The 27,899-nt window shown below is 32.9% G+C and overlaps 1 protein-coding gene across 1 annotated transcript; it reads left to right on the top strand.

Moving 5' to 3' along the window:
* Positions 1-19: 19 nt before the first annotated feature.
* On the top strand, positions 20-27,833 carry LOC131852688 (long-chain fatty acid transport protein 4-like). The gene is made up of 12 exons (XM_059203402.1): positions 20-539; positions 12,087-12,240; positions 15,146-15,386; positions 15,643-15,862; positions 16,622-16,823; positions 19,138-19,271; positions 19,780-19,838; positions 20,823-20,966; positions 21,625-21,698; positions 23,552-23,773; positions 24,848-25,001; positions 25,516-27,833. Exons 1-12 carry the CDS (start codon positions 364-366, stop codon positions 25,665-25,667), a joined length of 1,932 nt encoding a protein of 643 aa, XP_059059385.1. The 5' UTR covers positions 20-363; the 3' UTR covers positions 25,668-27,833.
* Positions 27,834-27,899: the final 66 nt, after the last annotated feature.

Here is a 27,899-nt window from a genome sequence, read left to right as displayed (position 1 = left end):
TATTTGTGTAATGTCACCCGCGTAAATAATCCACAAACGACGCATCGCCACGTTTATATTGTATATATATACCTATATTTTTATATAAAGTTTACATGAGTTGTGCGGTGCGGTGTGGCGCGATCCTCGAAGGGATCAGCTGTTATCGGCGCATGTGCAGCTGGCGCGACAGGAGCCCCACCGGCCGCCATTGACTGACGCGGTCCGAGCGGCGCACCCCATTGTTCGCTTTGACGCATTTCTGCTAAAGTTTCGTGTGCCGATGGACGCGTCCGTGCGAGCGGTGTAATCACGCACTAGTGGGAACATTGTTTATTACCGGTGCATAGCTAGTCGTTGCGTCCTACTGGGCTAATCGCCAGCATGGACGCGATACTGGCAGCGCTCGTCGCTCTTATGGCACTGGCAGCCGCGATGGCCGCCGTGCTCAGCACGCTCTCAAAAGCGGCAATATTTGCCATACTCGCGATCGCTCCGTGTATCTACCGCTACAGACGTGGAATTTATGTGATATTCAAAACTTTGCCGAGGGATACCAAGTAAGTACCTGGACTTTTTATATCTATTATTAATCTGACACAGTGTAGCTAAAATAGGTAGTTATGTACATAACCCCGGAGACCGTTATGCATAAATAAAAAAATAAAATGGCTGAGTTTACCTACTTGTTTCCTGACATATAATACTCATTAATTATTCACAGAATATCCTACAACAGCCTAATATAAATATACTCTGTATATCTTTGTTGACGGCAAGTATTCTTCAGTCTCATTCCATTTACATAATTCCTTAGGCATTTTTACTGTTATACAAGAATCTCTGAATGATTGAAACTACTCAAAACTATATATTGAAACTGTGCAATCAATATTGAGTTATGTTTCTATTTTTATGTGACTGATGTACCAAATATTGTATTGTCTTTTATTTAGAGCACTTCACTTATACATCTACCATGATTTCTATACCGTTTTTAAACATAAAAATTTTCCTCATAATATAATTTCAGTGTAATGTATGAACATAATAAATATAATTTTAGTAGAAATAAATAACAACATATATTTATAATACAACTAATTTGACACTAGTAGGTACCTACAGGTATACTATTATTTCCTCTATCTTCGGTGTAAAAATAAATATGTACATGAAATAATACAGACGTAGTAGCTACCTATTTAGTTGTAATTCGATTAATTTTTGAAGATTCGACTGAAGTAAATTTATTTTAAAATATTTTTTGTAGCTCAAAACCTTGATTTAGAGCTAGGATAACTCTAAATCAAGGTTTTGATTTAATTTTTGTGCATGCTCTATTCATTCAAAGATTTATAAACGGCAATTTTGTTCTGTCTACTCGTCACTTTTTAGGGCTAAATTAAGGCTTAAGTCAAATGTGAAGATAGATCTTATCACGAAACCGTACACAGTCTATCTCTCAAACATCTATAAAATAACAGTTTGCCATAATTTGTTCACTGTTGTGGTTCACTGTACCATAATCAACATGTAGTTGATAAAAACTTACGACAATAAATAATGGCATGTTTTCTCAGTTTCAATAGCTGACACTGACATGCATGATCTTTAGCATGTAGGTACCTAATCATTATGCAAAGTACTCTACAGTTTGTAATTTAAAATGTAAACATTTAAAAATTTGTATGGATTGACAGGAACGTGTGTTAATTCTTCTTTTACTATATATTATTCAAATTCAAATTTTCAAATTCAAAATATTTTATTATATTAGGTAGACAACGTAGGGACATATTTATATAGTCTTATTATGGGTATTTCTATTAATTTGCTTTAAACCTTAACAAATTGTCCACCTAAACCTTCTTCAGGATACACTATATTTATAGAAGAAAACCGCATGAAAAGCCGTTCAGCAGTTTTCGAGTTTATCGCGAATATACGTACAGAGCGGCGGAAACGTTTTCTTTTATAGATACGTATAGATTTTATTAATTAATAAGAACAGTAACTTACTAAGATTTCAACAACTTTGGGACCAGAATGAAGATGTTTAGGAGCGAAGTATTTAAAGATTCGTTTTTTTTGTGTCTCTGCTCTAATCAACGAATTAATAATTCGTCTTTCGATAAATCTTTGAAAACCGGTTTGATAGCTTCTTGGACTTGTTGGTATCGTGATGAAATTGGTCCAGTTCATTATTAGCTCATCCTTACGCCATTTACACCAACCGTCTTCGCCTTCTGGACAAAATTGATGCTGAGGGTTTTCATCAGAAGAACATTTGTGATAGTACGTTGCCCAAACTTCCTTTCTCATATCTTCAAGCGAATCTGGATGGCGTCGAATTGCTAATCCGTAGAATTTTGTAATTTCTTGGATAACTTTATCAGTAAGTTTACCTGCTCCTTTTCTGTTTAAGTCTGTAGAAACGTGTCTAAACTTGTATAAACAAATATATTAATAAAAGGGAGGCAGGTATAAAGCCGACGGTAAACCTGCTGTATCTTTAAAACGACTTCGAATTTTCTAAAATCGCTTTACTACCGTATTCTAGACCAAAGTTAAGGGAGCAATTTATGAAAAAAAAAAAAATGATTTTTTCAACCCATCACATAGGAAGACCCCTTAATTTTTTTGTGATTCCTACAATCACAAATGTGCTTATTATGTTGGTACAGGAATGTTATTACTCTCATCAGATTGTCTGTCCGCATGATTAACTATTGTAAGTTTTCTATAAACTCAACATCGCTTCATTGCTTCATACCTGACAAAAAACATTATTTTACCGCTATTGGTTCGTCTCGGAATTGGCCCGTTCTGAACAGTGATGCCAGATTGCTGGTTTTTTTCCTTTAATTTAGGGCGAATTTGTAGAGAAAGACGAAACAAATATTTGGGATATATGTAATATAGATATGGTTGCATGTATGGTTCATATAGGTAAAAACAAACAATACGCTCCTTAAAAAATTAAAAGGGTTGAAAATTCATTGAAGTAAAAAAGAAAACAAGAATTACCAAATAAATACAAAGATATGTCTATTGTAAGATTTCTTATATTACAATGTGAATTTTGGGGATATTTTGGACAAACGAAATGAAGGAAAGTCAAACAGTCATTTGGCAACACTAGTTCTTAACCAGTTTACCCGTGACCAGACAACTTTTGAGAAGCTGCGTTGGTGGATTACTAATTTAAACTTTGTATTGAAGATCTTGTTATTGGTTAAGATTCTTATTAGGTGTCTCTGCTCTGCTTCTCATTTTAATTTTCATTCCACATCAGTGTCAATTTATAATTGGTCCTAAGATAAGACAGCGGGAATAAATAAATATATTCCTTATTGCTATAAGTTTTAGGTTTTTCTTACGTTTTGACGTATGTTTTAAAATACTGTTGATTATCCAAAAAATAAATAAGTAGATGTTTATCGACTATACATTAACTACGATACAGAATCCACGGTGCGGGTTGGTCCAATGAAATGTTTACCGTCATCATTAGTACTTTTTTTATCTAGTATGTAAACAGGTAGGTATATGCTCATTATAAGTATCTACAATAATACATAGTAGGTAAAAACAAGTAGGTAAGATAATAATAATTTTAAAATGATTTACCTGTTCTATCTACCTATAAATAGGTAGGTTATATGGTAATAATAACTGAATGAATGAATGCTATCTGATGTTGTCCACTGATGCATAACAATAAAAAAATATAGTATGGATGAATACAGTCATTAGATAATTATCTTAGATAATTATTTTTCATTTTAAATAATTTCAAGGTAATTTTTTTTCGATTGATAGTTTTGTTAGTACTGATCACTACAGCTGCGCCTTACAGTTTCACATGTTCAGATAAATGTAATTAAAGATTGATATGGCACAAGTTGGTCCTAAGTAGGTTCTTGTCTTGGTCACAAAATCTGTTTACTATATTTGATATCAAACTACCTCGTATTCTTTTGTATTTATTGACCTGGGGTATATTAGGCAGTTTAGTAAAGTATTACATTAATAATATTTTTAAATGTATCTTAACAAAATGTTATAATGAAAGTATACATGAATTAAGTCAATATATATTGACACTAAAGTAACATTTAGTGTTTATATAACGCTGGTTTTATTAACCCTATAAAGTTTCAGCTACACAAATTGGATCTGGAACTCCGAACCGAAGTTTATAGTTAATTAGAGCACAGACATAATACAACAAACAATACATGCTACAGCAACTCATAGTTCCTAACTACTTAGCTACATGCAGTTACGGAATATATTTATGTTAATATTTGTGTTGGTATAGAAAATATACATATACTGTTTTTTGCTCTACGATATATGTAATTGAAATCCATTTACTTTCGTGTGGAATTGTCTAGTATATACTTAACATGTATAGAAATATTAAAATAATTTCATTTATAGAAATTATATATATTCGTAATTTGCAGTGATAGATCCAGATACTAGGAATATCTCTATATATACTCATATATAAACTCTATCCCAGGGCCATTGGATTAGAAGAGACCAGTACCTATAGTCCAGTTGTAGACTATTCTACTGAGTTCAGGATGTCTAAACTGCATTTTATACCTTCGTAGTTCGATATTATCTTAGAACTAAAGACAAAATGGTATTTTTCGTCTCGTATAATATTAAAATAATTTTGTTAACGCATTGTTACGTAGGAATTGTGATCAAATAGCTTCTCTCCATGTTGATAAAATAGGTAGATAGGCACTTCCTTATCTTATAAAGACTATCTTATATAATACAACATGGTAGCCGCGACATCGTTTGCTTTTTTCGAGTTAAGACGTATTTAATTAAATATGATGATTACCTACATTAGTAATAAATAAGTAACTGACTCGCAATAGAAGAAAGATACATTGGTCGCCGTCTCACTTTTATCTACAACAATATCAGTATTCATTATATTTAAATTACAATAGGTCATTATGTTAATTACTGAGTAGCGGCTGTAGGTAGTCTGAAAATGTGTCTAATCGATAACACAATCGAACCACCCAGTAAAAGTATAACACGCCTACTTTTATTAATTTGTGACATTTTTATTAATTTAATCGATTGACCTATTAATTAATTCTATTTAAGATTATTTTCCTTGAAACTACCTACGTCATGAGTGATCTTGTTCCTATATATTTTGGTAGAGCCCTATTTTTATTAATTTGTGACATTTTTATAAATTTAATTAATTGACCAATTAATTAATTCTATTTAAGGTTATTTTCTTTGGACCTACGTTAAGAGTCGTCCTGTTTCTATATATTTCGGCAGAGCCAAATGTTTTGCAATAATATAGAAACTACATGTGTTAGCTTATAAAATTATGTAAGACGCCCTAAATAATGTATCTGATAAATAAATTAGAGATTAGATATCTACTCTCCGTCTGAGAGTTTTGATGTTGGTACAGAAGTACGGCCTAACATAATAGCCAATAGGAAGTCCCAACTACTTATCATTTGATGTCCTTGGTAGACGGCCCACTGTCTTACCTCCGATGGTTGCGGGTTCGATTTCTCACATGGCACAAACATTTGTCATGAGAATGATTGTTTGTATAGATCTGTATTCAGGTATTTTATCAGTTGTCTAGTACCCATAACACAAGCCCTGTTTAACTTGGAACTAGATGGTGCTGAGTGAATTGTCCTGAAATAATATTTGAGTTAGTGATTAGGTATATTGGTACGGAACAATGGTTCCTGAATTTTTATTCTTTATAAAAAAGTCCAAAATATTTGTACACACAAAAGCTTTGAATATAAAATTATAATCTAATAAGTATTATATATTATACAGTATTAATGCTATCGCACAAAATGTTTTTATGGTTATTTTTATCAAGTAAATCATGTCATTGTAATGATATTTGGGTGTTCTCTTTATGCAGCTATTAGATAATTATATACGTGTGATATAGATATATGTGGTGACCCCTATCGCGTCTATTTCATCCATCAGGTAGTTTGCTTTGTAAGATTGTACATCTTACAAATTATACAAATGTACATATGTATTTAGGTTGAAAGGTGAGCTAATGCAGTGAGCTGCATAATACAGAGGCGTGACATATAATGGTCTTATGCCTCCGGAATGGCAAAATATGATTAGGGCGACGGACGTCACATGATGATGTGATGCCCATTGTAATATACATGTGCATATATGTACGGATGTAAAGATGTTGTAGGTAACCATCGCCTATACCCCATAGGCGATGGTTACCTACAACATCATTAGATAAAACCAGCCTCTTATCCTTTCTAAAAAAATAATATCTGTATATTTCACCGAATAAGAAACTCTTTTCATTATTCTATTTAGGTATATACTGGCCAAACCGATAATAGATTCATTAATTTTAATTTGTTTGTGAGCTATTTTTAATATAAAAAAAGAAGTTTATATAACTATAAACCGGTTCAGACCGTATGAGATCCGTAGTCGTTATCATCCTACTAAAGTACAGACGATGATATCTTGTTCATGCAAATTAGTTTTTGTTACATACCAAAACTATTTTGATTAAAATAATTATAATATTAATTAGATGGAGTAGTCAGAGACGTCAAATATACACAGTAAATACAACATCCCTACATGTCGCATGATATATCTATTTGAATCCAACGTGGCAGGTGGAGAGCATACCGGCATTTCTCAGATTAATTTCTTTTTTTAAGGAAAGTTATATATAAATTGACACTTAGTGGTTTGTGTATAGGCCAGATCGAACTCTCCAACTTTCGGAGTAACTCGTGGTTGGAACTAGGTAACGACGCCGTTTGTGGTAACTTAGTGAAATCAGCATAAGTAATCGATATCAGACCGCCTGTGCCTGGTGCCAGCCACTCGGGCTGGTCTAGCCAATACACGCCAGAATAGCAGTTGGTCCTTCCTCAAACGTTAATGTTATGGAAATGGGGTCACTCGAAACCGGGTCGCCGTTGTCTACCCAAAAAATACAATAGTTAAGCTATTTTATGCTAAATGTCTTAATTTAAATATAACATTAGTAGATACTTGTACATACTTAAGTCTTTGTTCTTTACAATCAAATGTATGATTTATGTGGATAATTATTTAAACAAAAGGAATACTATTATTTAAAATACAAACACATTTCGTAACTGTTATGTAATTAGGTTTGCCTACTTTATTTTCAGTATAGTGTATCGTTTTCCTTCGTTTCCGTGTGGTAATGGAGTGGGTTACAATACAATGATGTCGTTAGTTAAATCAAGTCTAAACAGAATAAATTTATTACATTGTCGGTTAGTTTTTTCATTGACAAGGAAATATGGAATTATTGCATTGCTGTATAATTAGAGAGAATATAAAAATGTACACAATGTCATAAAATGTCATTGGAACTTGTTTCCTTAATATAATTAAATAAATTTTGTTGCACACAATCGTGCGTGAATAGATACACCCAGTTAGCAAAAGTAATAAAATAAATCACACATAATGATCAGAGTGGATGAAATTCATCTCGAAATAAAATGCCCTATACCGAGTTACCAGACACGGAGTAAATAGGCTAAATCTTTGTCTTATGGGACCCATGCTGAGTAGTGATGCGATATGACGATAGTGATATCGCATCGCATTGTCATGAGGGCGATGGTGGTTATTTTTATTAATACATTTTTAATCTGTTTAAGTAAATTTACGGATTAAAACCTGTTACCTATAATGTGCTTTCCCAGTTCGGAAACGTCGGTTTCTGGTCGTCGAAAGCTGTAGCACTGCTATTTATATCGCGCCAATCAAGGTTAGTTACAAAGATCATGACTCAACTGAAAACCCCTTTCAAGTATTTCAGTTGCACTTGTCGCGTATGAGTTCACTAAGTTTCCTTGGACGTATCTTAGAAAAGAGTAGCAAAAGGAACTGAAATGAGTTAAATAAAACATAATGAAGGATTCCTAATTACTATATTTACGATTCGCTACTTTGTCTGCATTATATTAATATGACATGTGCGACTAGATGATAATAATATTTGAGTTCCTATAACTGGTTGTTCGTAGTTATAATTACCTATATATAAAATTTTATAGTCGATTTCTAGAATTAATTGTCCCTACACTTACTCGTATATATGTTCTTTTAACGGTTGCAGTGGTCTAGTGGTTTAACGCACCTCCTTCCTTCCTATGGTTGTACGCTATAGATTTTTGCGCTATACAAACATTTATATACAAGAATTTAATTGTATTAGACCATTACAATTAAATTACATATACATATTTACAAAAAATATTTGTTTTAATCGTTATCCACAGTTTAAGCTCTGCTTAGTTTGGGATTAGGTTAATTTAATTAAATATTTAATATAGATATCATGTTTATAATAGATATTGATAATAGATCACAAGATTATTATACTTGCACTATAGGTGTAGGTAACTAGTTTACTTTAGTACCACATAGCTATTCTACTGAAAAAGAAAGTATACACCATACAACAATGTCGAAACTGATCCATGTCCCTACTTATTCATTGTCTACTGATACCCAGTATAGAGCTGAAACAGATGTTGTAACAGGAAACTAATAATAGCGTAGGTAATTCCAAACAAAAAAGATTCTGCGCTTAAATAGCTCTTATGATTTTTATCTTCGCAAAATGAACTTGTTTTTTCTGAACTACGTATACATTCATTGTTAATTTTTCTGGTGAGTAGTACTGAAATAGTGTTCTCGGCTGAGCTATATTTATGTATACTAGGGGGGCATGGGCATGGGCATAGACGACGTTGTAATCAGGTCACTTAAAATATTGTAATGAATTCACTTGGAATTAATAAAGATAAGATCAAATTTTTTTTGTATGAACTGGTAGTTCACCAAACGGTGAACTATCAGAAATGGATATAATTATATGGCGTCTATTACTATAAAATCTTTTCCTATAGATAACTGAACGGTTACGTATTGTATAATAAAATGATACTGGCCACAGATTATATTTCCTGATAAAGCCGGGCAGTCAAATTGCGCTGTGATTAGGTACATACATACTTATCTGACATTCTGAACAAATTTTTTTACATTGATTTCAGTGGCTGACCACAGTAATTACCTACTGATAGGTGTTCTAGAGGCATGGTAGGCACTGATCGCTTGGTGTCCTACATCCTATTGCCGGTCGGGACAGAAAAGAGATAACTTTTTTAATTTGACTTTGATTAAATTTACGATTTTTTATTAATTTGTTATATTGACACTTATTATATTTACAAAACGGTTGTAAATATAATAAAGTGGTATTATTTACTGAATTAACTGATAAATATGAAATTATACGTTTCAGTGACACCTTTGAAGTTTCACATTGAAGGTTATACGTTATGTTCATTTAATTAAGGGATTAGGGAGACGTCATAGCGTCGGAGTGGCGTGACTGCCTCCTGCCGTTGCGCTGTTCGCCGGCAGCCTAGTGTGCGAACTCCGCATTGCCGCTAAATGGCTTCCATTTATAATGCGACTCGCAGGTGCTTCGTTACGAATTGTATATTTATAAATAACTAAATCATTCATTGGTGATATAAATGAAGATAATAAATGTTTGTATAACGACAGATATCTGTCGGCTATTGATATGCATTTCACAAACCAATGATCAGATTATATAAAACTTTCGTAGAGTTTTTTGGGGACGTTCAGATAGGAGAAGACGGAGACGAAGAGAATAACTAAGAACATAAAGGACTCAAAAATCTGTCTAAATAAAAATTAATAGAAAGTTTTATTTTTCATGAAACCTTTTGCTTTAGTGACCTACCATGCGCTGAGAACGTAGCTGCTTTACATCCTATTTGAACGCATGCCGAATACAATTTTTTTTTAAATATACTAATATTATCAAAATGGTATTCTAATTAATTATTTTCAACTCAAACAAGTTAAAACAACAACTTGCTCAGTGTTTTGTAGTTGGAACTGTTGACATAAAATAACAATTTATCAAAATTAACAATACTCCGTTAATGAATACTAAACATTTTGAAGGAAGGCGCGGCAGTTTTACTTGATTCTCCTACAATCAGCGAATTCAATGTGGTGCAAATGTTAATTTATTGACCATATTGGTCATCATAATAATTTATTTCGTTACAAGTAATGGAAATGTGATCTCTTTTAGCTCTAGTCAGTAGAGATGAAAATTACAACTCATAAAATAATATAAATTTTCAAAAAATTCATCATGTAGAAAATGTAATATATATATACAAACGTTCAGTACCTATACTTTTTTTTATAAATTATCAATTACTTTAGGTAGAAATTTAAAATGAAAATAAAAATCTTGTTTGATGTGCGTACAAAAATATATGGATTGACGTCGAATTGGCGTTTGGCGAATGGCGTTTTAACAATAAAATGCTTTCACTTCTTGGCCTTTTGACTAAGCTCCAAGTGAATAATAAAATATGTTAATTATTTAACTCTCATATATGAGCAAGCTGCTCACAAGTGTTATCTTGTACAGGAAAATGCAGTTTGGATCGATTCTCGATATATTCAACTGATACTCAAATCGGATTAGTGGTAAATAGGTAATAGCATACTAACATTATACCTAGCAGTTAGTATCATCGACTTTGAAACAAATTTCATTGTGTTGAAATGGCTTTGTGCATAAATACTCGCACTATATCAATATAAATATTATAATCACTCTATATTATTACTCATTGTTACATACTTGTCCTATACATATCATAAAATATAATAATTTTTCTCTTATTGCTTAGGAATAAGACTGCATTTCGTTGTACTTTTACCTAATTGAATGTTGTAACTTTCGCACCTGTTTAAACTGTAACGGCTAACAACTGCCAGTAATGGCTGGGTCAATAGTATTAAAATAGTTCTGAAGAGATCAAGATGTGCTCATGCAGTTTTATCCTATTGTTTAGTTGAATGGTAAAACATATTAAACATTGTCGCTAATATACCAAAATAACAAGGAATATCATACACACGATTGTATGACTTTTGTAAATATATCTACAATCAATATTTGAACTAAAGCATGTCATGTGTTCCAACGGTTTTTGTAGTCATCTGGTGTTGTTCACTTGTGAATTATTCAGTGTGTTACATTCAAGTTGATGGGAACAAACTTAATACAAGTTATGAATTGGACGATTTACCATACTGTTTTTAAAAAATATGTATTGTATGTACATATCTAACTATAGTTATAAGGGAAACATTGTAATCCTTTAAACACATGTCCTTTAAACCAGAGAGAATAAATATTAAATAACACACAATCTGTTACCTGCCGCTTTCGTCCCTGAGACGTCTGCGTATAAGGCATTGTATATATACAAATACATCGGTACAAGAGATGGAAAATTTAAAACGTAATTCTATATGCCTACTATAAGCCGCCTGACCAAGGGTATAATAAAATACTACAAAAATCTTGACTATTAAGAGACATGGCTAGCGGGATAATAATTGTTATGCGAAATATTGTAAATTATCTTCAATAAAAAATCGAGTTCATAAGTAAATTCTACTTTTTAATAAGAAACAATATATCTAAGTTGATGAATATATACAACCGTAATCGTATTCCGTAGGGCTTCTCGGTAATTTAGGTCTGTAGAGTAGGAACTTATTTGAGTTTACTCACCTGCCCTATTATTGTGAACAAATTAATTTGCTTAAACTTTATCCACCTTCTAATATTCATCTTCAGAGGATAAAGTTGTATGCCTGAGCACACAAAATTCAATTAAATGTACTTTGAACGTACTAAATAATTGTTCATTTTAGGTAGGTAGTTAGGTATATAGTTCAAAACAAAGTCGCCGCCGCTGTCGATTATGTCTTTTAAATTACGCAACGAATTTAAATGCAGTTTTAAGCAATAGATAGAGTAGTTCAAGAAAAGGTTTATATGTATAATACATGCGTTTTATAGTATAGAACGAGCCGAGATATTCAAAGATTTGTAATGCATTTTTGCGAACCCGAGACGGGTCACCAGTATACTATATTTGCTGTTATTTTCCCCGCAGATTTCTATGGCGCTATGCGAATGGCATGATTCGTTCGAAGCGGTGGGGCAGGCAGGATGCTACCGTCGCCCAGCTGTTTACGCGCCGTGCTCTCAAGTATCCCAACGCGCCATGTTTCATCGTTGTTGGAGATCGCACATGGACCTTCGGGGAGGTACGATCACATAAATTAATGACTTTATTTCAGAACTAATCTACATTAGCAACTATAGTTTCATATGTGTAGATTGTGTTGTATTGTAATGTATATTTTTTTCTTATGTAAAATAATGGAATGGTGGACCCGGTCAGATAGCCAGGTCAGTTAGCCCATCGTGGTAAATTCATTATGAATTTATGACGATGGTTTCCAGAGAGAACTATTGTAATATGGTACATTTATAGCAAAGGGGTTATTAGTCCACATTACTAACAATCCCCGTCACCTCTATAATGTATATTGTACTGCTTCTGATGGCACTTCGGACTTAATTACTAGCTCTATATAAACTCTAAATACTTCCACGTAACTTCAAGACATAGTCTTAGTACCTATTCGTATAAAGAAGTTGGTTTAGGCAACATTCTGCTACCATCGCATGGATTTGTTTGTGTTTACTATGTGACTTTCACTAGTTATCATTAGCTGAGCCGGTTTTTGTGAGGAACAAAAACGAGGAATATATATATGAATCAATTTCTCGGTCTATACCAATATGGTACAATCACCTTCAAAAAGATCATCCAGGATCATATTGTTCTGACTTGTTCTATTAAATTGTCCTGAAAGCAGTCAAATGTATAACATATGTATATGTATAACACTCCCTCCGTACTATTTTAGTATGAAATGGCATGTCTACTTGTTACCTTTTCACTACTGAACGGTTTAATGACATTTGACGTGAAAATAGATTGTATCTCGAGGACGAACATAAGACGTCTTATAAGCTACAAAGGCAAACAAAGTTGCGGGTAACTACTAGTCTTAAATAGGATGACGCCGTATTATTTATTCATTGTATTTTATTAATATTAGCACAGACATTATCTGTATTTAAATATATACTTATGAAGTTATTAAACTTTATTGATTAAATATTTCCATTATGAAACTCTTTCAGTCACGCGATACACGCTATATTTGTTTACACACGTTAGGTATATTATAAAATGTATCCACTCAACTACCTATCACTAATAATATGACAAGAGGATATATATAATGTTTGTTACTCAAGGATAAATACCTGGATGGTACTTATATGATATAAACAATTTACTAGTTAAATATATGTAGCTTCTTATTTTAAACAAGTAAAGCATAATGAATATTTTATTGTAGACACAGATAAAAAAAATTAAATCAATATTACTCTGAGCGCAAGAGATATTACAAATTTAAAAAAAGTAAGTCGTCGATCATTGTCTACTGTATTGTCTTCTCGAAACTTTTTACTTAATATATTGTGTATTGAATGTGATAATAATAACGACAAAACAATCGTGATGAAATTGCTAATAGTTGGTATCACATTAATTATGCATTCACGATACAGTGCCAGGAGAGGTTAGGTGCAGAGTCACTACGCAAGCGGTCAATTTATGACTGGTCACTGACTTATCTGAATATTTATCTTACATCCGTAATTTAATAGCTTATTGCAAAGTAACATATTAATTATATGTTACCAACTAAGTTACAGTTGTGGTCATAGAACTTTCTGGTCATAGAGGATTTTTAATATGGTGATTTCGTATTTCAAGAGTTCCGCCAAGCATATATATTTGATGTTATATTATTATGATGTGCTAGGACTGAGGTTATCACAGAATATATATCTAACTATAGTGGTCATTTCCTTATGTATTCGCTACAATAACTTACCTAACTTCAAGCTCATTCTATATCCTCCACTGGTTCCCCGTCAATGTATAAGAACCGTTGGCATTGTTGGATATTACATTCCATATTCATCCATAAAAAGGGTACTAATTATACCGTGTTTTCAAATTTACAACGGTGATTTCAATTATGTATTATTTGAAAAATAAAAAATAATAATTTGTCGCTTGCCATATTTGATTACAACGTGAAAGAGAGCGAGCTTGCCGCTGACTCTCGGATTATTTTGATTTGGATATCTTTGTCTCCACCGGAGAGTCTGTCAGAAGTTCGCCGTCCGTCCGTTAGTTATCTTATTCGAATCTGAGGTTAAGAGTCCCCAAGTAAATTATAAGATAAAACAGTCTGGAAACCTGCACTATACCTACCAATTAATTGATTACTTATTGTTTGCTCTATGATTAATTGAAGTTATATTTAGGCGAGTAGGTAATTTGGTACTATAACATAAATGAATTAGAATCAATATTTTCATAACATAGCGGACTCGATTAGCGGATTACAAAGTCTATTTTAAAGGATATAAACATGCGTAATTTAAAATTATTCGGCCAATGCTTTACTAACGATTCTTAGATCTACCATATATATATTCTTAGATCTGCACATATATAAGCACCAATGACGCAACAGCACGTCAGAACTGTTTTATAGCTTTTGTACTATAAAGTGGGCGTTGCAACGATGTAAATATTTAAATTATATATTTTTTTATAATATGTAGAATTTCAAAGGAATTGAAAGTATAATCGACGAAAAGTTTCAAACTTTGTCTATGTTCATGAAGACAGTGACAGAAATAATAGGTAGTGCCAATCATGATTGTTCCTTACAATCTAGTTTTATGGCAGACATAGACTCCGAAATTAGTAAACAATGTTAACAAACTGGCTTAAAAGAAACGAATTTCAGTAAGAATGTAAGTTCATTGCCAGTATTTCTCAGTTATATCTATAGACTGAACTAGAACTTCATAAACGACTAAAATGTCCTATATGAACGCGTTAGACGCTCATATATAAGAAAGTATAAAATATAATTAGTCTAAAATAGATATAGATAGAGATCTCTCTCTAGAGAGACAGAGAGAGAGAGAGTGTGTGTGGTCTTTAGACTCTATTCTCTTATCGTAAACAGTACCTGGCTGGACTCTACAAGGTTAACAATTTTACAGATGGCGGCAAAATCGAATCAAGTTTCAAGAGTTATGCAGGAGCAGTTAGGGCTGAAGCGAGGTGATGTAGTGTGCGTGTTTATGCCCAACTGCGCCGAGTACGTGTGGACATGGCTCGGCATGGCGAAGGTGGGCGCTGTGTCCGCGCTCATCAACAGCAACCTGAGGCACAAGCCCCTGCTGCACTGCGTACAAGTAGCTAAAGCGAAAGCGGTCATCTATTCCGATCAACTCTCTGAAGGTATATACTTAAATTACTGTATATTGTTATAGCTACACTTCCTATTATCTACATTAATTATACAGGTTATACTAAATTTATGTCTATTAAATTAGATTTGATTCTCAATGATTTTAAGGGCTATGTAGATAGAAAGACGTCTTTTTAATGTTAAATATAATATTAAAACAGTTTGTCTACCACTCACAACTATAAGTACGTATATAATGTGTACCAATATCCCAATAAAACAGCTCTACCTTCTATTTGTCCATAGCCATCGAAGAGATCCGCTCGCAACTCTCTCCAGATCTGAAGCTGTTCCAATTGTATGGACAATGCAAGCCTGGTGTTATAGATCTTGGTGCTGAAATGGAGAAACATCCCCCCGAATATCCGATTGTAACCGAAAAGCTACATTATAAAGACACGCTGCTGTACATATACACATCTGGAACTACTGGAATGCCCAAAGCAGCTGTATTACCAAATTCTAAGTGCGTAGCTGTATTAATTATCTCTGATGTTAATAATAGTAGTGAAGTTTCATTAAATTATTAATCTATTCAAACATTGTGTCGGCCACCAAGATTGGTAACATCATGGAATAACTGTAGTCGTCACTCATTCAATTTGTTTGCACATTTTTTGTTTATTTATTTTACAGGTTTTTATATATTATATACAAAATTAGGTACATTCGCAGCGTAGAGTTAAAATTATTCTGAATTTTGAGAAAATTGGAACCTGTAGTGTAGACTACCACATCTTCGTCCCCATTTCGTCCTCTTTTTTGCACTAAGGTGCAAAATATTCTCACAGCACCTTTAGTGTAGGTATAATTAGTTAATGGTAGGTAGTTCTTTATATGTCAATGTCAAATCGATCGATAATAGAATTATTGAAAGCCGATCAATGGCGGCTTATATTTATACAATGTGAGCACTGCTACGTCTATCTACTAAATTGATTTAAGTTACTACATATTCCATTACGTACTTCAATTTAAATTAAATTACTTGATACTGTCTATGGATATTGATCATCAGAGACCAAAATATGTTTGTACGAAATGTTGATGCAAACTAAAGTAGCTGAAATCGACGTGTAGTTGCTTTTCTTATAGATAACCTATAGGTAAATATAGAGTATCGTATTCGCAATAATCCTTTTGCATGCATCCACTATCACAATGAAACCTCCTAAGGCTAAAAGCATAAAAATACTTTATTTAACATATCTACTGTTTATTTCAGGTACCTGTTGGTAGTGGTGGCTACCGTCCACTTGTTAGGCCTCAAGTCCTCAGACCGAATGTACAACGCTCTACCCCTGTACCACACGGCCGGCGGGCTGGTGGGCACCGGGGCGGCCCTCGTTGACGGCATACCGTCGGTGTTGCGTGCCAAGTTCTCCGCCTCTAATTATTGGACGGACTGCATCAAATATGAATGCACGGTATATATTTAATATAATTACAATAGCTACCGGATATGGCGACATCGAAGGTACAAAAATGGACGCGCTATATCCGATTGTTATTATAAGTAATTCATATATAGATTTAGACTGTAATTGACATTTAGGGGAAACAATTGATTCGACGTTGTAAACGATGTCGTCATATCCGGCTTCTACTGTTAAACACTTAATACTTTAATTAGAAACAATCCTAAATGTTACAAGAAAACTTTATACATCAGTGAAAATCACATAATACCGTATAGCGATTAGCATGCACCAAAGCATAAACATACAAAAAGAAGGCTCCGTACAACTTGTTATTTTAATAAAGAAACTGATACAGATAGAAATAAAATGGCAATTTTATACTTTAAAGATTTATATGATGATTTTAGGTACCTAAGATTGAAGAGGGCAACAAACTTAATATAATAAAACATCCTCTATAATGACGCTGGTGATAACATAGTCATAACATTGATAGCAACATTTAATACATTGTAACGATGTTGTTTAATGCGCATTAGCGGCAATACTGTTTGGATATACTTAATCAGACAATAGCAAAATCAAGTAAAGTGGTTATTCATATGATAAAGTATGAGATTACTATATGTAAACAGATGTAAACCCCCATTATTCCATATTATCTAATGGGCACGGGTTTCTCGGGCCTACTTTGTACCTACGTCGTTGGTTTATCTGGAATGGTGCTAATGAAATTACAGTTACCTTTGTCCTTCCTTGGGAACGGCAACGTAAGGCCGTTACAAATTAATTTTTCTAATGTGATTCATGTTCATAGGGGACGCGATACTTAATACTAATAACTCAATTGGACCGTCAGCATTTTGCCAGTTATATAAATAATAGTAATTTTGGTATCTCTTCGATGATTTTTTAGATCTATATCTTCATTAAAAAAATTTTTTTTAATTCCTTTCGTCAGTTTAATCAGACGTGTAGTTAACAAACTGACATTCCGTCAAACTTTCACATTTATGATATTATTATGGCTTAGTATTATTATAACATTGATGATTATATGTTTACTTAAACCTATATCTTTGTAGTGTCATTTAATCTTGGCTTATTCCAAAGGTCGATAGAAAGTGAGAGTAATTTTATCATTATTGACTTTGTTGCGAACGCAACACTTGATTTGTCGTAGGTATTATATATTTATATATAATGTTTATTATATGTAGACGAGGTAGTGAGAGCCATTATCAACTATCAAAACTGTAGCGAACTGAACCGGGTGTTATCCCCACACTACACCCTATCAATATTACCACTACAATTTTGATAGTTGATAATTGTCTTAATATGTCCACGTTTTGCTAGGAACCTATTAGGTAATGTTAGTGGGATTTATTTGCTGGGACTCAAGTACTAAGAGCGGACATATATCTATTTGAAGAATTTTTTAATTGACAGACAAGCTACTTTTGGTTTAAACTGGCTAACTTCGAAATGGTATTTTCAAACTTTCTGAGTCGGATTATCTCATTACTAATTTAATTACCTAATTAAAATGCTAGATTTAGATTCTATGGCTGTAGTAAATGGTTGTAATCACTATATTGCCAACTTACTTCGTAGATATTGGACCACTACTATTTTTGCAAAACAGCCGATTATTAAACCCACCCGGCCATGAGGTATCGATCTCTCGGCTCTGGCGTGTATTGGCTAGTTGTACGACTAACGTGGTGTGGTTAATTGACCTTCTGGATATCGTGCGGCACATACGAGTATACGTCACGCTTTTACGGCCTATTGAATTTTATGCGTAGATATTTCTCTACTTAGAAAACATGTTGTTTCTAGTACCTGTGCATTGTTGCGGTAATTCATACAAAAATCTTGACTTCAAATGCAGTGAACTAATTCATAATTATCAAGTAACGGTTCGTTCCGAATCACTCGGTTGGAACAATAATACACATAATATATGTAATGTTACGAATTACGATGTATCATAATATACAGAAATGTTCTAATAAAAATACCTAGAGGATAGTTAGATCTGTAAAAAAAAAATTGCTTCATGCGTCTAAAGAACTTGTAATACCTATAGGTGTTGTGTTTTATAATAATTAGGTAAATTAGTTAAACATAATGAACTGATAGATACTAAGTAGTTTTATTGTTTGAAATAAGATTCTAAAAATCAATATACAAATAATAAGATATTGATAGCGCAGAACATAGTTGAACTTAGATCATTGAACATCTCTTATTTCGTTTACTTTGAAAAGCACCTGTCTCGGTTTTTTTTTATGGATCTTAATGTTATTGTCAGGTGGCACAATACATCGGCGAAATGTGCCGGTACCTGCTGGCGCAGCCGCTGCGCCCCACCGACGCTCTACACCGGGTTCGCATCATGGTCGGCAACGGCATGCGACCCGCGATTTGGCAGGAAATCGTTGACAGGTAAGCAATAAGTAGCAAAAAAAATTAAGGTGATATAATCTGCCAGTATTAGAATCTACAGATATTCCAGATATGTGTCCCAAAATCAACCCATGTGTACCAAGAATGTAGAGAACAATTGAATAATATACTTTTATACAGAATGAAAAACAATTAGTACCTAATTAGTTTTTACAATCTCCTTTTTGAAACATAAGGTATGTTTTAAAAAGGAACTTTAATAATACAAAAAATACTGAAAAAATTACTGTGCATTTATGAATGTAATGTACTGTTATGAAAAATCTGTTTGGGATTAACACGGGAGAGAAAGTCTATAACGTGTGAAGTGAATAATTTAATGTTGTTTAGATTAAACAAGATAGTTTAGCGTTACGAATTCTAAATTGAGAATCTGATACTAATTCAGAGCATCGCTCTTCTCGAAAATTCAATAAAAAATATCGTTGACACCGGTCCCGTATTTAAATTAAGTAAAATTAAAATGTTACAATTTCTTTGTTCAAAGGTTTAAAGTGCCACAAATAAACGAGATTTATGGCGCCACAGAAGGCAACGCTAATATCAGTAAGTACCTAACTTCTTATCAGTTGTTGTACACATTGTTGCACACATTTATACACTATTATGTATGTATATATACAAGTAAACATTAATTATAACTCAATTAATATGATACTCATATAATTATTCACAGAGATAAATAGTAGACTTTGTATTCGTCCTTAGTAACTGTGACCAGATAAATAGTTGACACAATAACTCCGGGTGGATTTGTGAGGTCAAACAATGTAACCTTTTGATTATAATGAGGATATGTCCTAATAATATTATAATTTATAATATGATAGGTAGCTTTGAGGTACCTACTGTCATACACTATTTTTGTTAAATATATTTTTACGCGAATAGTTAGTTACACCTTACCCAGTTACTCTAAAACAACTAGATATTATTATAACTGGAGCGTAAAATTGTATGTTTACAATGTACTGTCAGATAACAGGAATGTGCATTAAAACAATATGTCTAATATAAAAACTCGGTTAATTAAACGTGTGACAAAAACATAGGTAAACAGAGGTAGAGGTATTATTTTGGAAATTTAATTTGTATCACTAAATACCCAATAACACTGTAAGTCAAAATTATACGGAACGCTTTGTTTCCATTTCCACATACAGTAGTGAATGAGTAGCGAATGTTTATCTACACATATCTAAGTTCAAGTTTATCTAACCCATATCAGACGGCATTTTATTGAATACTAGTTGTTACACGCCCTTCGTCTGCCTTTTTTTAGTAAAGAAATATAAACTATTTCTTTTCTTGTCCTGAAAAAGATATTTTTAAATTACTTTTTTCCAATAGTATGCACAAACGTTATGTTTTGTCTTAATGTAGGTACATATTATAGTAATATGTATTTTTTAAATATAACATATATTACTTTATTATGTTTTTTATGTATTTTAGATAAAAGAGTTAGACAATTTCGTCTTACTAATATTAGATGCCTGTATATACGTATATTATTTTTTATTTCCACAGTAAATGTGGATAACACAGTCGGTGCAGTGGGTTTCTTACCAAAGTTGGTGCCCACAAGTCTGCACCCTATCGCCCTGGTGCGCACCGATGAGCAAGGCTCTTTAGTGCGAGGACCTAATGGATACTGCATTCGCTGTTTGCCAAGTGAGTATGATCATTATTTTCATTGATTTATGGGTCCAATTAGTTTGAACACTAAAGATGTAGCTGCACTATGTCACCAGCTCTACAATACATTTACTTTTGCATCTTCGTTTTCTAACAAAAAATAAGGTATATCCGTCCTCATAATACAAACGTTAAAAAAAATTAAGACTCCGTCAGCGGCTTAGTCGTGAAAAGGCAACAAACAGACAGATACACAAACTTACACATTTGTAATGTTTGTATGAATAACGAATAGACAGAACAATTACATCAAACCGAAATAGCGTTACCTGCCCTCAGTAAGGTACTAAAGGCAGGTAATTTTTAACCTTAACTACACAGATCATTTTTTTTTTGTTTATATAATTGCTTTGAAATTGATTTTACTTACGGACTTACATTTAATTTTCTCTAAATAGAATAATTAAAGTGTGTATGTATACACGTTACAAGTTGAAACGAAAAGCTGATAGTCTGATTAATAATATTAATGACTCTTTATAACGCACACATAAACAAAGAACAATATGTACAATGAAAAAGAAATGAATATGTCCGGATATATCTGGATATATACCTACTTATGATAACGTTGAATTAAACAAATATGTGAATGCACGAAATATATGTTCACAGTGGAATATGATTTTTTCAGACGAGCCCGGCATGTTCATCGGTTTAATCGCACAGGGGAATGCCTCCAGAGAGTACTACGGATATGTTGACAAGGTATGCATAGAAATTTCATTATGTATACCTTACCCGATAATTTTGTATACCCGGAAAAAATATCGAATGACGACACGATTCGATTAATATTAAATTTCTTAATTTGTTGTTTTTTTTTACTTAATAATTAATTTAAATATAAAAATTAGACTTTTCCGTATAGCTATGGTATGATTTTCAACATTTATGTATAAGTTCACTCTACGTTTTGAATAATACCTAGTAAGTTAGGTACACTTACATAGTGCAATATGTAGGTTGGAATATTTTACTGTAATTTGAGAGAAAATTGAATTAGCTTAGTATTAATTGCAATTCCAGTTAAATTACTTATAGTGCTTCTACTTCATATAGCGTATGTGCGGTACATTCGAATCTTTACATAGTATTAAATAAAGTCGCCGCCACTGTGTGTTCATTTATATCTTTTACATTACGCATCGCAATTATGTAGGTATATCTAATACATGCGTATAGTATGGAATGAGCCGATAAATTCAAACATTTATAATGAATGTGCGAAGCCGGGATGGGTCGTTAGTATTAAATATATATATGTAATATATATTCACCTAATTCTATAAAGAATTTTGAAAAGAATGGTTACGTATCTGTGTTTTTACAGTGTTTTTTCTCGATGCGTCTGATAACGGAATTAAATGATAACCAAAACCGCGGGTGAATCATTATAAAAAAAACATTTAAAGTGTTTATAAACCAGAAAAAACGTTGTTTCATATGCTCTCTCTGATAGCGTGAACCAGGATGTTTATTAAAACGAAATATTAAGACACCTAATGAGATATCTACTAGGAATATTATGAATAAATAGCACGAATTTCTTAAGTTTGTATCTATGTGAAGGTTAATCTTCGGAGCTATTGTCGCACTAAAATCTTGCATTATTTGAAAAAATCATTGTAATATTCAAGATGTGCGTATCTACTATCCGTTATATTAAACTAGCTACTCGCCCCGGCTTCGCACGGATGTACATGTATTATATATATAAACCTTCCTATAGAATCGCTCTATCTATTAAAAAAACAGCTTCAAAATCCGTTGCGTAGTTTTAAAGATTTAAGCATACATAGGGACAGACAGAGACGCGACTTTCTTTTATACTATGTAATGAAGTAAGAACTTAATAAATGTGCATAACAGAATAGATCCATTAGTTACATTATAATAGGCGTATTATAACAACTTGTGGATTTCTTTACCACATGATTATTATTGCGTCTAAAAGGAGATCTTCGTGTATAATAAGTAGATACCAATTGATGTCGGACAGATTTTTGTCTGCAAGTATAGATAAGATTATCTGCAATTGTAATATTGACATGCACACTGATATTATCAATATTCTGTCAGCAAATAGAAATTGATTTATTATCACACGCAATACGAATTTTCGATAATAGGTGATTCTTTTTTGTCAAATAAATATGGAAATTATTATATATGTAACTTATATACATAATATTTAAATTAATTTTAATTTATTATTATTATTAGATTGTAATTACTTACTTAGGGTTGGTGAGGTTAAAAATCAGGCGAACAAAATCGTAGTAGAAAGCTCACCTCAGAGTAGAAACACTTATATTCCCTCGTCGGCAGTGTTCATAAATTACAAGCAAATACCCGCAAATTCGTCTGCTTCTTTGTTTTAATAGAATAGGTAATAGTAATATTAATACTAAATAGTAGTAATAGTAATACCAAATTTGCAATGTGCGTTCATGTGATACACTCCATTATTAAGATCCTATCAGCCTTTTAGTCAACAGACAGATAATCTATTCAAAATCAAATAATATTGGACTTATGATGAATATATGTTTGTGCAGAGCGACAGTAACAAGAAGCTGGTCCGCGACGTGTTCTGCAAGGGTGACGCGGCATTCGTGAGCGGAGATATCCTGGTGGCGGACGAGCTGGGATATCTCTTCTTCAGAGACCGCACCGGAGACACGTACAAGTGGAAGGGAGAGAATGTAGCCACCGCCGAAGTTGAAGATGCTGTGGGGGCCGCGCTTGGGCAACGGGCTTGCGTCGTCTACGGTGTTTCAGTGAGTATTATTTTAATGTGGAAGTACTCGTAAAATCGTAGTAATATCTACAGTTTCTATACCTACAAAAATATATATTAAGGTTAAAGTTAGGTTTTATTAATAGCTTATTATTATAATATTCAATAGGTATATTATATTTGGTACAATAGAATAAAAATGAATAAGCTTCCGGCCCGCTCAATAGTATGAGTACCCCCCATTATTACTCATTACTATATTTAAAAAAATAGAGGGCAAGTATAAATTAACCTATCCTTATATTTTCCCTAAATGTCTTCAAGCGACACAAGCTTTAATGATGAAATAAAATGATAACACTTAATACCCTAGAATGAATTTTGATATTTAAATTTGAAATATTTTTACATGTGTGACACGAAGACTTATCTTAAGTTATTCTATATTTACAAAGTATAAAACAAAGTCGATGCCGCTCTCTACACGGTTTTATCTTTTAAATTACACATAATAATAATAATAATTTACACAAAATATGTGATAACCTAATATCCGTCCGTTTGATTTTTGATAATGTGAGAAACGTCGAATGTTCACTGATAAAACTAGATAACACTTATCGCACTTATATAGATCTTATATAGATACCTTCAGAACCTATCAAAATCTTATGATGTGATTTAAGTATGGAGTGTCGTAACGAACATGTCTTAATGATAATGAGCAAAAGAGAGAGATGATGGTAATGCTTTCATCATCTCTCTCTCTTCATCGGCCCCTTTTCGCGTTACCATTCATGAGGCCGAAGGTTTTGGTTACTATGTATTGTATATATTTTACCATTTAATTCATAATACATCTTACGAAGCAAGCTGCTTAGTTTGAGACCAGGCAGACGACTTTGTACAAAGTCTACATCGGTGAAAAGGTGATAGATATAAAATCATATAGAAAAATGTACCAGTTGAGTTTCTCCGTAGTTCTTCTCGACTGAAGCAATTATGTTATCTGTGACTGAAGTAACATGCCGAGCTGGAAGTATAGTGATAAAGTGTGCCGTAAGGATAGTGATAAAATATTTTATTTTTTAATTTTTGATAACAAAAATTACAGATCCCACTAACTGAGGGCCGCGCGGGAATGGCAGCCATCGCGGACCCAACGCGCTCGCTCGAACTACGGCGGCTGGCTCGCGATTTGGACGACTCGCTGCCGTCGTATGCGCGCCCGCTGTTCCTGCGGCTCATGAACGACATCGAAATTACAAGTGAGTTTACAAATTGAGTTGGTTATACATATAGAACAAGATTACCATATATTTATGTTACCTTACATGAAAAACATTACAGAAACCACAGTAACGATTGGCAACCCTCATGTGTTGCCATGCCTGAGAAGTAAATGAATATTATTATTCTATAGAATCAGGCAGATAGTAAATTACCTTATTCATTCTTCATCAGTAATTACCTCATTCGTCATACATCTTACTGCCAAGTATAGGTATATTCTTTATGCGCTAGAGAATCTTAACCTTTTAGAAGTTATTTTGCCTGAAATAAATAAATATTTAATTGTAAAAATATAGGAATTGTTTAATTGGCATAGCTGATAAGAGATATCTCTGATTCATTATCGATTGTGTGAACAGTGTGTCATTAGTAATTACTACGCAATACTAAATTATAACCAAATAGTAAGACATTTTAGGAGATGGCAATACTATAACCTAACGTGGATGTCAATGATGAATTCATTATAAATGAGCACTTTGTCTGCAGGTACATTCAAACTTAAGAAACTTCATTACCAAAAGGAGGGATTCGATCCGGATGTGATCAAGGAGCCGCTGTACTTCCGCTCGGGGGATGACTTCGTGCCCATCACTTCACAACTCTTCAACGATATTTGTAACGGAAGGGTCAAGCTATAAGCCACACCTGGCGACACTGTCAACTGTCCCGGCACCGCAATGTCACTTGTGTACGATCGTACAGTCAGCTTCATATAGACTATAGCAGTAGTCAACGGTGGTCAAAAACTATAGCAGTAGTCAACGGTGGTCAAAATTATTATGAATGTCACAAGTTCAATTTTGTGTATGTGGTCGGAAGACGACTTATTTTATTACCAAACAAAATATTAAGTGCTCTTTCTTTTTTATGTAACTGGTGATTTTTGATCTGAAGAAGTAGCTATATTATTCGTTACCTTCGATAATTTTAAATTATTTAATCCTATGAAATACAACAAAAGACCTCTCTGTTACCTAATTTATGAAGCTAACTGTACCAAACATTTCATATGCGTTATATACATTTTCCACAAGAGATATCGTAATTCCGTACGCAAATATTATTTCACAATATTATAATCTCAAATTCTTTGTATGGTATCATGCCTCCTTAAGAATCCGATCAGTCAAACCAATAAGCATTTATCTATATACGTATCTACAATGACATTTTTAAAAATTAATGAAGGCGGAGGTCCCTTTAGTCAAATTGAGATACCAAAGATACAATTAAAATGAGAGAAATACTGCCCCTGTGGCGTTAAGATAAGTAAGTTAATACCTATATATATTGGCTATTGAATTGAAGAAAAACACATGACGCTAATATGTATTAAGCAAAATTACATATACAAATAATGGTAGCAAAGGTCTGGGACCCGAATACAACGGCATGTAAAATATTATTTATACTGTTATTAAACATACTAGGTAATTGAAATTCGATTGTCGAAAAATCGCAGTTTCACTTTACTAAAACAAATTTGAAACATTTGTGTTGTGATATTTGTATGTTATTATTTTATGTACATTGCAAGTTATTAGCATAATATCCTAAATAACTCGTTTACGAGTTGGTAGTAAATTATACATAATTACATCACGAACTGTAGAAAAATACAATATCTGCACTGCTTAAAATATTATACCTATTCAATTATTGATATATTAAAAAATTAGATCAATATTATTCATGCCTACGTGAAATCTATATAATTTTGATTAAATCAATCTGATTAGGAGATAATACCTAATTGGTGTACGTTTGTCATATTGGTGCGGGGTAAATAATAAAGGTTGCAGGGTAGAGAAGGTTTACTACAGTAGATATGGCGTCGATGTTATGACAATAGATGTACGAAATGTCCGCATTCATAGTTAATATCTAGCAGCTTCTCGATAGTATAAGTACTTCATTAATTTACTGAACAGTTATCATCTCACTGGTATTGTACGGTTAGTTTTAAATTTGGGCGCCAATTTGAACATTAAAGCAATAATAATTCAATTATATACCTACATATAATGAACAAAATATCTCAAATACTATATTATGTAGATAAATTTATAGTAGATAGACAACATTCCACCATCTAGTCGTGTAAGATTTGTTTTCTGTCTTCGCTGTGCACTACGATTATGTTTTAAGTTGTTCTTGTTGAGTTGAGTTCCTATTGTGAATATTTTCTGTGAAGTGGTATTAGTTTTAGGCACTTCTTTTGCATGGAACCTATTAGTCTAGGTGGCGCCCTCTATTTATATGGCTGTGTCAAATGTATGTATACAGTTTATAGAGTTAGTAATCGCTTGTAGAAGGTAATAATTATATTATATATCAGGCGGTTCCACAAGCACATGTATGGGTTCCAATAATAATACCAATCCCTTTCTACTCAAGTCTTTAGACAATAAATGTCATAGATTACTTAGTAGCAGGATTTTATACACTTTTACATCCATTGCTAAAGTGTATAAGATTCATGTTTTAAAACACGGGAATATTAAAGATGAACATATATATTTGATAGAATTCTAGTGTAATAATATTAAATCATTTGATGCAATATAATAAAACACGATGGCGTCACGTAGCCTATAACCAGCGCCTTAACTCATTGGTAACGTTAACAACGATACTCTCAGATCTTTGTATCAATGAATTGACATCGCAAATAAGGTGAAGGTGATTCCATTTAGATTTGTGCCTTGTAACGAAACCTGTTGCACTATAGACTAGGTACATAGTACGCAGTTGAAAATTGCTCCTGAAAATTATAAATTATACTGATGTAAGTTGTAAATAAAGACATTACAATATATCAAAGCGTATTTTATTGATATTAAGAACCTTTTAGAATTATTCCCCAACAT

This window comes from Achroia grisella, unplaced genomic scaffold, assembly GCF_030625045.1.
Source record: "Achroia grisella isolate CSIRO2021 unplaced genomic scaffold, CSIRO_AGI_Agris_v1 utg856, whole genome shotgun sequence".
NCBI classification, from domain to species: Eukaryota; Metazoa; Arthropoda; class Insecta; order Lepidoptera; family Pyralidae; genus Achroia; species Achroia grisella.
This window is presented reverse-complemented; position numbering and strand designations above follow the sequence as displayed.

Excerpts from the sequence above, each read along its gene's own strand:
- LOC131852688 (XM_059203402.1), top strand. The coding sequence starts at position 364 with ATGGACGCGATACTGGCAGCGCTCGTCGCTCTTATGGCACTGGCAGCC. Across the intron at positions 12,241-15,145 it reads GCACATGGACCTTCGGGGAG|ATGGCGGCAAAATCGAATCA; the intron begins GTACGATCACAT and ends ACAATTTTACAG. Across the intron at positions 15,863-16,621 it reads GCTGTATTACCAAATTCTAA|GTACCTGTTGGTAGTGGTGG; the intron begins GTGCGTAGCTGT and ends TGTTTATTTCAG.